We start from the raw sequence: 17,884 nt of genomic DNA on the forward strand, positions 1-17,884 counted from the left end.
AACCAAACTATTCACCCTTGGTCCATCTCCTTATTGCCTGTCTTGCTGCTTTGCCTTGCCCGGTGCTTTGACATAGTGATACCCAGTGGCTGTGGCTGCAACATGGCTGGTGAGAGGCTTTCAGTGCGGACACTACAAATGGCCTTGCTGGGCAACCCCAAGGAACTAAGGAAGGATGGCATCCTGTGAAAACGAAAAAAGAGTGCCGGAAAATCAAAAAAGTAGCCCTCAACAAAATTAAGCTAGGCAGTTTTTTTTCTCAAAAAGTACCCTCGAGAAAAAAATTATATTGACCCCTGCCAGAGACTAAGCAGTTCTAGCCTAGGGAGCTCTATAAAATCAATATGGTGAGTAAACAAGACACAAACGATTAGTTATAGGAATGAAATAAGTGCTGCACTGAATATTATGACTATGCAATTAACAAAGATTATTGTGGGTCCTGTAGGAAATTAAAAAGTCAAATGTGCTTGATAAAAATGGCAGCATTGCAATTTTGAACTGAATGTACAGAATACAAAAAAAATAAGAAATCAGAGTGAGAGCATTTTTATAATGCTACTTTGTTCAATTAAAAAGTCAAATACAGGCTTTTTAATAGTTTAGAAAGTGGAGCTACTTTTAACATATGTTTTATATATATATATAAAATATATATATATTTTTTTGTTACAGAGGTACAAATTAAAATTATTTACATGGCAAGTTAAAAATATTTTCTGCAAAAAATAGACCTTCAGATAGAATGTACTAATAAAACATAGTTGCTATTAAAATTAATGCTATATAATTATTTGCTGAAAAAGTGGTCATGTTGGATTCCCGTAGACATACAATAAAATGCCCAAGTTACAAACAATGGCTCATAATTTTATCTTGAGAGACAAAATTTGGTTGTAGATTTGTTCTGTCATTAAAATGTAAGATTTCACAGAAGGATCCAGGAAATACAATGGCTCAGTTATTATCATGGGATTGAATGCTTCTTCTACCAAATTTATTTTTTTTCTCTTGAAGGTTCCAGTCATTTCCATCGATTCCTAAATTGTGATAAAACAAATACAACTGGTTTTAGCTGATGTCGCATTTCTGGAAGAAAGTTTCAACAATTATCTTCCACTATTAAATATTTTTTCACTAGTATTATGTTAGTCTCACTGTCTTCTTGATCAAAGCCACCAACGTTGTGACCTGTGATTTTATATGTACTTGGGGCATGCTGCATTAATAGGAACTAGTCCATTTTAAGTTTCAATTTAAGAACGTAATTACAAACATCACTTATTTATGACGGAACATCTTGAACAAATACATCTAAACTTTCTCACTCCTGACTGAGTAACAAATACCTACAAAGGTTACCATGTAAATCATTATTGATACATTTCATTAATTACTTCTGTTACAATCTTTACAAATCCTTTTTGAATTTCCTATCAGCGCATCTTCATGATCCTTATCTCCAAAGTAAAGTGAAAAGAGCTTACAGATCCATTTGTCTCAAAGGTCGGAACTTCCTACTCATCTATATTAGTCTGCTCCACTCCCCTATCCCTGAGCCTCTGCATCCTTTCCCTTAACCCTAGCCTCATATCACACGTCAATATCTGTCTCTGGCCACCTCAATCTCACTGCAGCATTCAACATGGTCATGGTCAACCAGTCCACACATTCGTTATCTCTCCTCCATTTCCCCCTCTACAAGTTGGGTTTAACTTTATTCCATTCCTGCCAGCAAATTTGCTGGGTGGAGTAGCATTGTGGTTATGGTGTTGAATCAGCAATTTAGATGTTTTCAGCAGATCGTACCATGGTTATTGTGAAATTGAATTAAATGAAACTACTAGTTTGTTGGCCTGTACTACAAATTGGCCCGGAAATCTTGTTGAGAAAATCCAAATGGTTCATTAATGTTCTTCAAGGAAGGGATCTTCTATCCCCACCTGCTCTGTCCTACCCATGTCCAGTCTCAGACTATGTGGTTGATTCTTAATGCCATCTGAAGTGCACTAGCAATCAAATCAATTATCAAGGCAATTAGGGATAGGCACTAAGTGTGGCTTTTCCAGCATTACCAATATCCCAAGAACAAAAATTTTAAGAAAACGTTGTACTTCTGACAATGGCTTCTCCTCCTCCTCTCAAATGGGAGGGGCCATTACTGAGAGGAGTAATAGTTCAAGGTTCCACCTTTGGCCCTTACTGCTCCTTGTTTGTCGTACTCCTCACACCATTGTCCATAACCATGGCATCAGCTTTCATATATATGTAGACAACATTCAGTAGGAGGTCTGGTGGCACAGTGGTAGTCTGTCTGAGACCCACTCTGGGATTTGATGGCCATGGTTCATAATGTGGCCGAACAGGTTGATTATCAACATTCAAATTCTTCCAATATGCCTATGGCAAAGTCTCCTGGTCAGCCAGAGCTGTGTGGTAGCTGCAGTGCAACAGCCTCCCCATGTTAAAAGACTCCATGTAGAGGTTCTTGCTATGTGACAAGCGTTGTCTCGCTTTGAAGGGCTATCAGAGAGAGAGAGACAAAATACAGCTCCATGTCCCTGCAATCACCTTTGATTCCACAATTATCATTTTGGGGTTAGATTGCTAGCCCAACACCAACTCATGAAAAAGCCAAAGCTTTCTCCAACTGAACACTGGCAAGACAAGTCACCCTACTTGTCCGTATTACTGGTTGATGTCTGTAATGAATTTGGGTTCGTCATCAGACTCCTCTGGTCCATTAGATCAATCGTTCCTGTAAGTGAATCCTGTAAGTGTTGCAGTAGAAACATGCTGAGCAATATCTGTCTAAATTATAGCGTGATTTAGAGGTGTAAAATTAGGAACCCTGGATAGTCATGTCTTTCACAAATGCCTCTTCAATATGTTTGAAGGCGGACAGGGTGAGGTGAGCCCAGATGTGAATTGTTAAACTGCTTTTCTTCAAAGCTAATGAATTAGCAGAGCATCAATTGTGATCGGATATACTTAATATAGTTCAATAGATTGACTTTGCATAATAATGAAAAATATATAATTGCCACCATGAGTGGTGGTCTTGCTTAGCTTCTAAATATCTTTTCTGCATCTGCTCTGAGTGTCCTTTAAGCTTTCTGGTTTAAAAACCTAATTTTGTGGGTCCTTGCTTTTGCTGCTGTTCTTCACATGGCTTAATACTTTGTTTCTGGCTTAATTGGCTTTTTTATGCGTCTTTAATGGAAGATCATGGGCGGGGGCGGGCGGGCAGCCGACCGCCACCCACGATCGGCTCCGTTTCGCAATTTCACGCGTGCAGGCCTCCTGCGTGGATCGCGAGCGGCAGTGCTGAGCGCTGCTGTGTGGGCAGAGGAGGAGGGAGAGTCAGGCCTAGCGTGCAGTTCGCGCATGCGCGTGAAAGAGTGCTTCAAACACCCTGAGTCACAGAGCTGCCTCAGGGAGATTGAAGCACTTTTAAAAAAAATTAATAAAGACAGTAAAAATTTAATAAAACATGTCCCCTCATGTGACTCTGTCACATGAGATGGGACATGTTTTTAATTCCAAAATAATGTTTTTATTTAATGTTAATTTGCTTTAGGAAACCTCATCCTGCTCGTGGATGAGGTTTCCTAAAAAATGCAAAGGCCACTTGGCCTTTTCACCTGCCCACCAACTGTAAGGTTGGACGGGCAGTGTAAATTTGAAATTAATTAGCTAGTTAATGGCCTTAATAGGCCTTTTAATTATCGGCGGGTGCGCAGCCAACTCCGGCGCGTGCCCGCTGAATGAAATATCACACGTAATTTTACGCTTGGGCATGTTGGGCGCATGCCCGCATGCCGAGTGTAAAATTCTGCCCCATATTTTTGAACTGAAGATGATAGTCTACCTGTGCTATTTAGCTCTGGTAAAGTATGTCATATTCATGTTTATTAAATCCAACCAGCTATTTCAAGAGAACTCAAACTTCATGGATGTGTTAAATTGGTTAAAGAATTTGTAAGTATTGACCTGGATCCTTAGGAAGCGTGGGTAGGCATAGCTCGGCAGATATTTCACAACATGATCATATAATTTTTTTCCATCAAACTCTTGAACTGGCTTCAGGATGATAGCTGCCATTCCTATCCTGCCTTCGTACCCTGCATTGTACATAAAAATGGTTAATAAAAATTTGTCCAACCAAGCTAGAAATGAAAAGACATATACAATTAACCATTGTTTAATATAGATTTAGGACACAAAGCACGCCGGGTTGCTCATATTTCACACTTATTATAAACATAAACACAATGCATTTCATTACCTTCCAAACAATTCCCATTCATAAACAGGAAAGCAATCATATTCTTCAAAATTTTTGGATGCCATGTTTCTTATATCATCCTCTTTTAATTCTTTCTCATCCACCATTATCACATCAAGATGTTAGGAATTACCTAGCTAACAGGAAGCAGAGAGCTGGGATAAATGGTTCATTTTTAGGTTGGCCAACCGTAACTAGTGGGGTGCCACAAGGATCAATGTTGGGGCCTCAAATTATCTTATTTACAAACTATATTAATGATTTGGTTGATGGGACCAAGTATACTGTAGCCAAATTTGCTGGCGATACAAAGATAAGTAGGAAAGCAAGTTGTGAGGAGGGCACAAAGAGCCTGCAAAGGGGTATATATAGGTTAAGTGAGTGGTCAAAAATTTGGCAGATGGACAATAATGTGGGAAAATGTGAAGTTGTCCACTTTGTTGGGAAGAATAGAAAGGTAGAATATAATTTAAATTGAGAGAGACTGCAGAATTCTGTGGTACAGAGGGATCTGGGTGTCCTTGTACATGAATTGCAAAAAGATTCATGTGCAGGTACAGAAATTAGGAAGGTAAATGGAATGTTGGTCTTTAAAGAAGGGAAATGGAGTATAAAAGTAGGGAGGTCTTGGGCAGAATTTTGCCCTTGGCATGCGAGATCGACGGGATGGGTGGGGGAGGTCGGGCAGCCGCCCGCCACCCGCAATCGGCAGTGCTCCACGATTTTATGCTGGCAGGCCAATTAAGGCCCACCCAGCGTGATACGTGACTTGGGAATGAGCATAGAAGGGGCGGGCAGAGGTATTATGTCCGCCGGGTCCAATGGCAACCCGGTGGCTGATTCAAAAGTAGCCTCGGCAGCCCCTGGAAGGCTGCCGTGGAAGAACGCTGAAGTCTGGTCAATAGAAACCGTTGCAGGTGGACATGGCAGGGGGGAGGGCAGGCTGGAGGAGCAGTTGACCCCACTTTTCTCAGATGAGTGCTTCGCAGCCCTCCTGGAGGAGGTGGCAGTGAGGATAGAAACCCTTGTCCCCTCCACCTCACAAGAAGGTCTGGGAGGAGGTGGCATCCAGGGTCAGCAGCCACGATGTGGTAAGGTGCACATGGGTGCAGTGCCAGAAGCGCTTCAACTATCTCCTGCGTCAGGAAAGGTGAGTACCGTGTTGGCATGGGTCACTTTGCAGAACAGTTAAGAGCTGCCCATCCCCCCATAGACCTCAGAGGTGTTAGAGTGTGAGTGGCAAATGTCAATGAGGCAGGAGCTGGCCAAAGGGGTGAGCGCTGACTGCTTGGATTGAGTGCCTTACGGCTCCAGGGTCATGAATCGACTGAGCCCTACGAGGTGTTCCTCAGGTGCGGTTGGCCAGGCTGCAATGGTGCTGCGGGTAGAGAATGAACTAATCAAAGCTCCTCTGCCCTTTCAGGAGAAAACATCCCACAACAATGTTGAGGGGTTACGGACTGGCAGGGTACCCCCATACCGCCTCATCCTTACACGATATGAGCAGGAGGCCCTGAAGCTGGAGAGGTGCCATGCACCTCAGTCAAGCGGCCTTGGTGAGGTTGGGATGCCAGAGGAAGGTAATAGTGCAGTGCATTGAGATGAGAATGTCGGTTATTGAACCGTTCCAGTGTAGTCTCTATATTGATCTGAGCCTCAAACCTGGAATCCCCATTGATAATCGAAAGGCAAGGGCGCCATGATGCAGATCTCTGTCTCATCAGGGTGTCAGGCATGCACAGTGACAGTGTCATGGCTTCAACTAATGACATGTCCTTCTCCAGTTTAGGCTCACCATCAGCCGGTCATCATGAGGAGCCCGAAGGCCCATCCCTGGCCCCTGACGACCACCATGCTCACCTTGCACCTGCATCACCGCCTCTTTGTCAAGCAGGCACCAGAGCGGATACCAGCACCTCGGTGGGCATAACATCTTTGTGTAGTCTATCAATGCACATTGGTGAGGGCACTTCACACTCACTTGAGATGCAGGCGGAGGCAGAGGGTGCCCAGGGTGCCGGCAGTCCGAGGACTGCTGCGGACCAGGACGATGCTGAGCCAATGGCTGATGATGGGCTTCTGGAGTCGTCCCTGAGGCAGCAGATGCTGGAAGTCCAGCTGAGTGTGCAAGAGGATCTGGCGGAGATACATGAGGGAGTGCATGCCATGGCGTCCGTCGTGGAGGGAGTCTCTGCAGAGCATAAGCACTGTGTTCACCTTCATGGCCGAGCGCAATGTCTCCTCCAGCGAGTGGCAATTCTCATGGAAAGGCTCCTCCAGGGACTCAATCAGGGGTTCCTGGGGAGGTGCTCGGACCTACAAGCCCTCACACCGGCAATGATTTCAGCTGGTCAGTGTCAGTGTGGGAAATGGATTGGCACCCTGTATCCCAGCTAGGTGCCTATCCATCAATGGTGAGCAGGGAGGTCCAATGCAACCTCAAGTTGGCGCACAAGCTGCCTGTCGTCTCTGTGGGCTCTTGTCAGGGTGTTCCGGATGATGGCAGTAGCTCCTCCACCCCTCTGCCAGTGACTGTAGCATCTGATGAGGCTGCGGGGACTGGGGAGATGCCAGCCATGGCACTGGCCGCTCCCTCCCAGGCAGGGCCAGCACAGGCTCCATGGGCCAGTGGATGCCCGCCAAGGACATCAAGGCCAACAAGACAGCAGAGTGAACTGGCTGTCTCCAATGCCGGTGCCAGCAAGGGGGGAGCACCAAGACGTAGCACCCGCGAGCGAAAACTTAAAGCACCTTAGGCACAACACGGCCTTATCATGGGTAATATTTGGTTCCCCCATTTTTCTTTACATTTTATATTGGTGTGATGGAAAACACCGGTTAAAGTTAATTTCTGCAATGTTTCACGATAACAAGTAAATGAGATATTATTTTGTGCAATTGGCCTTTGTATGCTTTATTTGTTTTGTAGGTGCAGGGTAGGCCATGATGTTATGATGGACGTGTGTCTCCAGAAACTTTATTGCAAAGGCACATAGTGTATGTTGTTGACCAAGAATTGGTACTGTCAGGGATCGAGTAGGGAGCCTGGAGCCCTGGTGTGTGGTGGTGGTTCTTATTTGGTGGTCTAGCAGAAGAAGTGTTGGACCAAAGTGTCCCGGGTGTCCCCCTGGAGATTAGTGAGGTCAGTGTCTATGCCCTCAGTGTTCTCCTCACCATGCTCGGCCTCGGACTCACTATTGGACTTATCATCTGTTGGCTGTGCAGCTGTGTCAAGATCTTCTTCCACTGCATCCCTCCTTGCCAGTGCCAGATTGTGGAGAGCGCAGCATGCAACCACTATCAGTGACGCACGATCTGGGGGATTATTGGAGTGCGCCCCCTGAACAGTGCAGGCATCAAAAGTGGATCTTGAGAAGACCTATGGTTCCCTCTACCATTGCCCTTGTGGAGGCGTGGCTCCTATCGTACTGCTGCTCGGCGGAGAGACGTCATGATCCACCTTTTCACCCAGCAGCCATCCATCCAGTCAGGCTGGAGCACTGAAGAACCTCGGCACCTGGGAGTGCCTCAGGATGTAGGCATCATGGGAGCTGCCAGGGTACCTTGCACAGACTTGCAGAATCTGCATCTTGTGGTCACACACTATTTGCACGTTCATGGATTGGAAGCCCTTCCTGTCGACGAAGGCTCCTGCCTCACCCGCTGGCGCCTTGATGGCCACATATGTGCAGTCAATTGCACTCTGGATGCAGGGGAACCCAGCAATTGCTGCAAAGCCTCTGACTCACTGTGCCTGGCTGGCCTTGTCCATTCGGTAATGAACGAAAATAAATGCACGCCTGAACAGAGCTTCTGTCACCAGTTTGATGCAACTGTGGACAGCTGATTGGGAGACTCTACAAAGATCCCCCACTGAGCCCTGGAAAGAGCCGGAGGCATTGAAGTTGAGGGCCACCGTGACCTTTAGAGCCACTGGCATGGGGTGTCCACCAACACAGTCGGAGCTGATCTCAGGGCCGATCCTCTGACAAATGGAGATCACTGTCTCCCTTGACAAACGGACTCTCCTTCAGCATTGCACCTCAGACATATTGAGATAGCTGCAGCGCCGCCTGTAAACCCTGGCAGCAGGATAGCGGCATCTTATGCGGCCCCTTCCGCCTTGGACTTCCTGTTGTCCCAGTACCCCTTGTGCCTGTGCCTCCTCCCACAGGTCGCTCCCCTGGAAGCTGAATAGGGACACCTGGCCTCCTCTCCCTTCTGGCCCTCTCTTGCTCCTCAGAGGAGGTGCCTCCAGCGGAGACCACAATCCCCATTACCAGGATAAGGGAAGGCTGTCTACATACCTGGAAGGCCCCACATGGTGTGAATCCTCCGGGGACCTGGAAAGCAACACTGAGTCCTGAACTGAAGCCTCTAAATGTTTTGAATGCAGCTCTGAAACGAGATGAAGCCGCCCTGTTCATAGAAGCAACCAGTAGCAAGTGATATCCTAAACTCCTCATTAATTGCATTGACAAGGCCTCTGACCCCTCTTATCCCACCCGTGGATGAGGCTTTGTAAATTGTGGCCTGCCCGCCTTCCTGTTTTGCCCGTGCGGCGGCTTCAAAATCGCACAGGCTACATAAATTCAGAGACAATTGGTGTCTCAAGGGCCGTAACTAGCCACTTAATTAATGGTGGACACGCCTCTGTCTCCATCATGCGCCTGCCTAGCGCAATATCGCGAGAGTGCACGTTGATGACGGCACGCTCAGCCGACATCAATGCACTTTATTTAACACTCAGATGGGTAGGGCGCGCACCCACCCCCCGAGCTAAAACTTCTGCCCCTTGTTACAATTGTATAGGTTATTGTTGAGTACTGCATATGGTTTTAGTCTCCTTACCAAAGGAAAGATATACTTGCATGGGAGGCAGTTCAGAAAAGGTTCACTAGGTTGATTCCTTTGCTTTTATTCTTTCATGGAATATGGGCAAGGCCAGCATTTACTGCCCACACCTAATTGCCCTTGAAAAGTAAGTGGTGAGCCCCATTCCTGAACCACTGCAATCCATCTGGTGCAAATACACCCACAGTGCTGATAGGAAGGGAGTTCCAGGATTTTGATCAAATTGTCAGTAAAGGAACGGTGATATAGTTGCAAGTCAGGATAGCTTGGATGGGAACTTTCAGGTGGTGGTGTTCCCATGCATCTGCTGCCCTTGACCTTCTAGGTGGTAGAGGTTGCAGGTTTGGAAGGTATTGTTGAAGGAGTTCCTGCAGTGCATCTTATATACAGTGCACACTGCTGCCACTGTGCGTCGATGGTGGGGAGAGTGAATATTTAAGGTGTGGATGGATGTCAATCAAGCAAGGCTACTTTGTCCTGATGGTGTCGAGCTTCTTGAGTTTTGTTGGAGCTGCTCTCATCCAGGCAAGTGGAGAGTTTTCCATCACACTCCTGACTTGTAGATGGAGGAGAGAATTTGGGGAGACAGGAGGTGAGTTACTCAACACAGATTTCCCAGCCTCTGACCTGCTCTTGTAACTACAGTATTTATATGGCTGGTCCAGTTCAGGTTCTGGACAATGGTAACCCCAAGGATGTTGCTAATGGTGGATTTAGTGATGGTAGTCATTGAATATCAAGGGTGAATGGTTAGATTTTCTCTTGTTGGAGATGGTCATTGCCTGGCACTTAAGTGGCAAGTAACATTCATGCCACCCTCAGCCCTAGCTAGAATGTTGTCCAGCTCTTTCTACATATAGTTAAGGACTGCTTCAGTATCTGAGAAGTTACGAATGGTACTGAACATTGTGCAATCAATCATCAGTGAACATCCCCCATGGAGGGAAGGTCATGGATGACGCAGCTAAAGATGGTTGGGCCTCGGACCCTACTCTGAGGAACCCTTGCCATGATGTGCTGGGACTGAGATGACGGGATCCAACGACCACAGCCATCTTCCTTAGTGCTATGTATAACTCCAAACAGAGAGCTTTCCCCAATTCTCACTGACTACAATTTTGCTAGGGCTCCTTGATCCTACACTTGGTCAAATGCTGCCTCGATGTCCATGTCAGTGTCAGTCAGTGGGTAATTGCTAAGTGCAATTTAATAGCACTGTCGATGACATGTTCCATCACTTTGCTGATGATTGAGTGTAGACTTATGAGGCACTAATTGACCAGACTGGACCAGTCCTGCTTTATGTGGACAGGCCATACCTGGGCAATCTTCCACATTGTCATGTAGATGCCACTGTTGTAGCTGTACTGTAACAGCTCAGTTAGAGGCACGCTGGCCTGGAGCACCGGAAGTCTACTGGAATGTTGTCAGGGCCCATAGCCTTTGCATTATCCTGGGATGAAAGGTTTATCTTAATTGGAAATGTTGAACAGGTTGGACCTATACTTGGATTTTAGAAGAATGAGAAGAGACCTTATTGAAACATCCAAGATTCTGAGGGGACTTGACAGGCTAGATACTGAAAGGATGTTTCCCCTTATGGGGGAAATCTAGAACTAGGGGACATACTTTAAAAATAAGGGGTCTCCCATTTACAATGTGGATGCGGAGGAATTTCTTTCTCAGAGGATTGTTAATCTTTGGTATTCACTACCTCAGGCAGCAGTGGAGGCTGAGTCATTGAATATATTCCAGGTTTGAGTTAGGCAGATTTTTGATTTGCAAGGGAGTCAAAGGCTATTAGGTGCAGGTAGAAAAGTAGAGTTAAAGCCAGAATCAGACCAGCCATGATCTTACTGAATGACGGAGCAGACTCAAGGGGCCAAATGGCCTCCTCCTGTTCCTATTTCTTATGTACTTGCCTAAAGTATTGATTTCCTGACCTGCCCTATCACCTCCTACCCATTCATTTTCAGAAGCCTCTACTGGTTCTCCTACTGAATTAGGAGCTTCCCTTAAAAGCTTCAACCCTGTTTTCAAAAGAACGTGTAATTTTTGCCCTTTGTGCATGAAGAATTTCCCAAGATTATTAAGATTGCTTTTGTCTCTCAGTGATCTCAATGACGCTTTGAACAAACACTTGAAGGTGAAGATGAGCTGATTTCAGGATAATAGCCATAATTAGATCAAAGAACAGAGAAAAAAATGGACAAAATAAAAGAGGAAGAGAAGAAAGAACGTGAAAACAATTAACATGACTGGACCAAAAGTGCAGTTTCCATGTTGTAAATGTTGATGCAATTCTATCTACCAGAATTAAGAAAGATTGAATTCAGAGAACAAAGTCAAACATTAAAAATAAAGGAAAAAAGTAATGACAGAGGGGAAATGTTGAGCAATACAATAGTGAGAATAATGAGAGAAAAATCAGAAAAGTAGTATGAGGCTCCAGGCCAGGTTACTGCAAATCACCTCTCATCAACCTCCTAATTCCATTTGCTATTTTCCCAGGGCTTCTGTGGATCTAATGTCAAATTTAAGGTGGAACTCAAAGAACACCCAATGAAATTCAACCCTATGTTCTCCTACGTGTTCTCGAAACCCTTCTTGAGTTCTACTCATTCTGTGCTTTCATAACCCATCAAAAATTCTCTTCAACTGGGCAATGGGCTCCCACCTTTCAATTTCTGTTTTCCTTTTGCTCTTTACTGGTGCTCATCTTTCTTTCACCCAGTGTATACTTGAGAAATGCAGCACAATTAGATGATGTATGAAAAGGATCCAAATGCCATAGTTAGTGTAAGACTAACTCATTTTTTAAAGTCTAAAATTAATTAAAGACTGTTATTACGCAGCCATTTTTCACCTTTGATAGCTACTCCATATACATTGGCTTCTTCTACAAAGTCCATCATTCCGATAATTTCAGCCACCTCTGTGGTTGCAACATTTTCCCCTTTCCATCTAAAAACAAAGACATTCAGACCAATGGTTATAACACTAACAATGGAAAGGTTTATGTACTTTTAAAGGGAACAGCTTCATGGCTGATATTTGTTTTCTGGTTGAAGCACTGAGCATGCACTTAATGTAATCATAATTCTCCGAATGGTGAATATTTATAATTCTTTAAAGACATTAGAGCCTGTAGAAATAAGATGCTTTCTGAAGGAAGCCTTTAAGCTTGTTTTTCCCTTGTATAATGAAAGTGGTTAGAACCCATCTCCTAATCTGTGGATAGGTGACTCCCGACGTGACCTTTAGGTCTGACATGCAGCACTCGGTAAACATGCTGCTGACCATTAGAAGTTCCTGCATGGGTACTTTGTTGTTCACAAAGCATCAAATATCAATTCTATTTGCAGTGAAGTTAACAAGCCTGTATAAGTCAGAATTGATACTGCCAAGACGTGATAACAGCTAAACTAAAGTAAAATCTCGAATTCATCTGAAATCAATAACTTGATTTTGAAGATTTCAACAGAAAATCAGAAACATTCACCGCATTGGCTTCTAACTGCAACGTCAAATGAACCACATTTTTCATCTTCAATGCAATAAAGGATTGAGGGATTTCACATTTAATATTGTTTACCTAAAGGTGTCCCCAATCCGATCACGGAAGTAAATATAGCCATCCTGGCTCTCAGACATCAGGTCTCCAGTGTTGAAATACAGGTCCCCTTTTTTAAAAACATCTTCCAGTAACTTCTGCTGTGAAAACTTCTTGCTTCCAGCATAACCACTGAATGGATTCCATTTAGTCACTGGAGATATGAGGAGTCCAGTCTCACCTGCCATAGGAAGAGAATAGATTGATAATAGCATTTGCAAAAAGGACACAATAACAATGTGGCCAAAATTTGGACTATAATGGACAATGTTGTGCCTGCACTGTGTACAATCCAAACCCCACTGTGTTTGGTTGTCACATGCTAAATAAGAAAGAAAGAACTTGCATTTATATAGAGACTTTCACAACCTCAGGATGCTCTTAAGTGCTTCACATCCAAGAAGTACTTTTTCAGTGTAGTTGCTGTTGTAATGTAGCAAAGTCCCACAAATGGAAAAAGAAAAGACTGCCCATTAATAATAGCACATTTACAAAATACTGACTCACAGGCCTCTTCTACGTCACAAAACATGACAATAAGCTGAAATGACAAACACCAAGGATTACTTAAAATTCTACTTTTAGGATCAATGAGATCTTGTAATAATACTGATGATTTTTTATTTGATAAAATGACAGGTAAGAATAAATAATTCTCATGAACAAACATTCTTAGGGGATTAGCATGGTATAGAAACAGAGTGTGGCTGTGGCTTGGTGGTAATGTCACTGGACTAGTAATCCAGGGCCTCAGGCTAATGCTCTGGGGACAGTGATTCAAATCCTACCATGGTCGCTGGTGGAATTTAAATTCAATTAGTAAATCTGGAATTATAAAATAATCTAATGGTGCCCATTGTAGGTTGTCGTATAAACCCACCTGGTTCACTAATGCCCTTTAAGGTAGGAAATCTGCCATCCTTACCTGGCCTGGACTACATATGACTTCAGATCCACAGCAATGTGGTTGACTCTTAAATGCCCTCTGACATGGCCTAGCAAGCCACTCAGTTGTATCAAACCGCTACAAAGTCTAAAAGGAATGAAATTGGATGGACCACCCGGCATCAATCTAGGCAACCATAAATGATAATGGCAATCCCAGCCTTGTCGACCCTGCAAATCCTCCTGTGCCAAAATTGTAAGAGCTATCCCACTGGCTAGTCAAGCAACAGCCTGACACAGTCATACTCATGGAATGATACCTTACAATGTCCCAGATTCCACCATCACCATCCCTGGGTCATAACCTGCCCCACTGGCAGGACAGACCCACCTACAGGTGATGACAGTGGTATACAGTTGGGAGGGAACAGCCCTGGGAGTCCTCAACATTGACCTTATGAAGTCTCATGGTATCAGGTGAAACATGGGCAAGAAACATCCTTCTGATTACCAGTTGCTGCACCCCCTCGCCCGCTCTGAATCGTTCCAGAAATCGGCAAAGTCTGATATCAGGCAGGGAAATCACTGACGGCAATGGCGGCTTTTTCGGCCATATCGTGCTGCACTTTGTTTAAAAAATTGAGAGGCATGGGTTTTCCACTGGATCACTAGCGGGTGGCCTCTGATTCCCCCACCCTGCCTTGACCTCGGGCCTTCAGTAAACAGGGCGGCATATTTAAAGGTCATCCCTGCACAGAGCCAGCACTCAAGGGATAGGAAGCTGCTGGGAACTGATGGCTGCCAAAGTGGGGAAACATGCTGCCCCCAGATTTAGCAACACCTCACTTGAGTGCCTACTGAATGCAGTAGAGGTCCACTGCGTGTCCTCTGTCCCCACGCTGGGCGAAGAACCTCATCCAAAGTGACAAATCCAGCATGGGAAGTGGTGGCAGCAGCAGTCAGTGCCAACACCTCCAAAAGAGGGCAGCCACCTAGTGCCAAACGGGGATAAATGATCTCCTCCGTTCCACCAGGATAAGTCACTCTTCTCATCATCCTCAATACTGACACTCACAAACCCATCATACACCCACAGGGATCTCAGTCACTGCCAGCTCAAGGGACATCACCATTCACTCTCTCACACACATCTTCATCTACCCTTGGATCATGTCCTCATCCCGTCGTCCATGGCAGCAAACGGCACTGTTACAACCATAGCTGATGTTACTGTTGAGCAAGCCAGACCCCACAAGATTTTTATTGTGAAAACAAGGAGGAAGAGCTACTGACCTTTTTTCATTTGTTCATGGGATATGGGCATCGCTGGCAAGGCCAGCATTTATTGCCCACCCCTAATTGCCCTCATTCAGAGGGCATTTTTAAGAGCCAACCACATTGCCACGGGTCTGGAGTCACATGTAGGCCAGACCAGGTAAGGATGCCAGATTTTGTTCTCTAAAGGACATTGGTGAACCAGATGGGTTTTTACAACAATCGGCAATGGTTTCATGGTCATCATCAGACTTTTAATTCCAGATTTTTATTGAATTCAAATTTCACCATCTGCCATGGTGGGATTCAAACCCAGGTCCGCAGAGCATTACCCTGGGTCTCTGGAATACTAGTCCAGTGACAATACCACTATGCCATCGCCTTCCCTCAAAAGCACAGAACTCCAATAACACCTTTAGAATTTTAAAAATTAAAAAGAAAAAAATCTTAAGCACACAAGATATAAGTTACACAGTTAAAACAGTCTTACAGAGTGACCTAAAAAAACATACATGCTTGGTCAAAAGCACGCAATTAAACTATCTTTTTGGCAAAAACCCCTTATAGATTTGTAACCATAAAATTCCAGTAAATATTACCCAAGTCAAGGAATTGTTGTCACTTTACTAAAGGTATACCTCACAACTTCTCAGACACTTCCACTCTGATGTGGAATTCCAAAAGGAGGTTCAGAAACAAACTATTTCCTAAAACAAAGATTCAACTGGCTTAACACTGAGTGGCTGCTTACAATTCAAAACTTCCACAGCTTCTCAGCAGCTCGCACACAAGGAAGCTGGCCTTCAGTGGGTTCCCATGCAGCAACTCTCAACAGATAAACATCCCTTTCCTTAAATATCTTTTCCCCCTTTCATCTCACGTTCCATTGTCCTCAAACACAGTCTTTGAAACTCAACTTCTCCAAATATAAAAATCTCTACTTTTGAGTCAATAAAATTTAATATACCTTCCCCTATTTACTCATGGATCCCCTGTAAGATGCAAATGCTCCTCATCACTTCTGAACTCCCTTCTGAAATTCAACAGCTGAAAAATCAATTTCTCAACTTATCTCAAAACGCAGATTTCAGATCCAACCTATTTTCTTGTAACTCAAACCCACCATAATCTCTTATTACAAATGCGCAAACCTAACACCTTTAACCTTTTATCTCTTAGACCTCAAAGGCAACCTGTCTCTGGTAAGCTTCCCCCTGTTTAATTAACCCTGGACACACACACCCACAGCTTTCTACACAGAAAACATAATCACAAAAAATAAAAATACATCTCTCATCACACAAAGCAAAATATGAAACATCATATTTCTAAAGACATTTTCATTTTCTTAACCTACTTCTTGTTATTTACTATACCTATCTATGCAAAATACTATCACAACATAGTGTACATGCATAAACCATGAAAATATACAAAAGCCTTTGGCAAGAATAAAGTTCATTCCAGGCCATTTTTCAATTTCTGACATCCAAGTCCATTTGAATGGAAGCTCTTGACAACACATCCGCAATGATATTCTCCTGTCCAGCCACATGTATAATTTTCAAATTGAATGCTTATAATAATAAACTTCACTGGCACAGTCTGCCATTTTTATCCCAGATTTTCTCCAGAAACTTCAAATGCAATCATCTCTGAAGAGTTTCTTGCAACATGCACTTCAAAATGCTGCAAAGTCAGAACCAAACTTAAAGTCTCTTTTTCCACAGTTGAATATTTCTTCTGATGCACATTCAACTTCTGTGAAAAATATCCTACTGGTTTCTCAATTCCCATTTCATCTCCCTGCAGCAAAACAGCACCAACACCTACATCATTGGCGTCAACAGCCATTTTAAACTTTTTTATATAATCATGTGCTGCTAGAACAGATGTAGTAATCAGTGCAGCTTTTAAGCTGTCAAATGCACTCTGACATTCCTGCGTCCATGCAAATTTTCTGTTCTTCTTTAATAATCCAGTGAGTGGAGCAACTACACTGCTGAAACCTGGCATAAATTTTCAATAAGACCCACTCATGTCAATAAATCGCAGAACTTCCCAATTTGTTGTAGCACTGGGAACTCCACAGTAGCTCTTACATTTGCATCCTATGGGGCCACTTGACCATGTCCAATTGTGTGACCTGAATATGTGACTTTTGCCTTCACAAAGTCACTTTTAGCCAAATTTATAACCAATTGGCTTCTTGTAGTCGGTCAAATAGTTCCTTCAAATGTTGTAGGTGTTCTTCCCACGTCTGACTGCTGACTGAATATCACTAAGTCATCAATAAAGACTACACAATTGCTCAGTCCTTCAATCACTTTGTTTGTTAGTCTTTGAAATGTTGCTGGCGCATTTTTCATACCAAATGGCATTACCTTACATTCATACAGGCCATCCGGAGTCACAAAAGCTGATATCTCTTTTGCCCTTTCTGATAATGGTACTTGCCAATATACCCAAAGTAAGTCAATTTTTTGTAATAAATACTGACTATTCAACTCTTGCAATACAATCTTCTAACCATGGAATAAGATACAAATCCTCCTTTGTTACTGTATTTACTTTGCGGTAATGAATACCGCAATAATCAATCTTTCTGATCCATCCAGTTTTGACACCATTACGATGGGTGAACTCCAATTACTGCGACTGGGTTCTATTATGTCATTTTGAAGCATAAATTCAATTTCTCTCCACAATTGAACCAATTTTACTGGATTTAATCTATATGCGTGTTGCCTTATTGAAACTGAATCCCCCACATCAACATCATGCATAGCCAAACTTGTCTTTCCTGGCCTATTCCCACAAATTGCTTTCTGTGACTGCAACAGCTTTTGTAAGTCACTTCGATTGTTCTCTGGAAGGTAGCATAATATTACATTTAAATTCTTAAGTACTTGCTCATTTTACAATTTAATCAGAGGAAGGACAATTTCAGACTCTTTAATTTCTGTTTC

The 17,884-nt window shown here is 43.7% G+C and overlaps 1 protein-coding gene across 1 annotated transcript in view; it reads right to left on the reverse strand.

The window, feature by feature from the left end:
- Positions 1 to 533: 533 nt before the first annotated feature.
- Positions 534 to 17,884, reverse strand: part of slc27a6 (solute carrier family 27 member 6) — a 79,390-nt gene continuing 62,039 nt past the window's right edge. Inside the window, exons 7-10 of the mRNA XM_078568978.1 lie at positions 12,738 to 12,936; positions 12,009 to 12,106; positions 3,994 to 4,124; positions 534 to 1,040 (exon numbers count right to left, since the gene is read on the reverse strand). Coding sequence (XP_078425104.1) covers positions 864 to 1,040; positions 3,994 to 4,124; positions 12,009 to 12,106; positions 12,738 to 12,936 — 605 coding nt within the window. The 3' untranslated portion in view covers positions 534 to 863. The remainder of the gene's footprint in view (positions 1,041 to 3,993; positions 4,125 to 12,008; positions 12,107 to 12,737; positions 12,937 to 17,884) is intronic.

The sequence above is a fragment of the Cetorhinus maximus genome, chromosome 2 (genome assembly GCF_964194155.1).
Source record: "Cetorhinus maximus chromosome 2, sCetMax3.hap1.1, whole genome shotgun sequence".
NCBI classification, from domain to species: domain Eukaryota; kingdom Metazoa; phylum Chordata; class Chondrichthyes; order Lamniformes; family Cetorhinidae; genus Cetorhinus; species Cetorhinus maximus.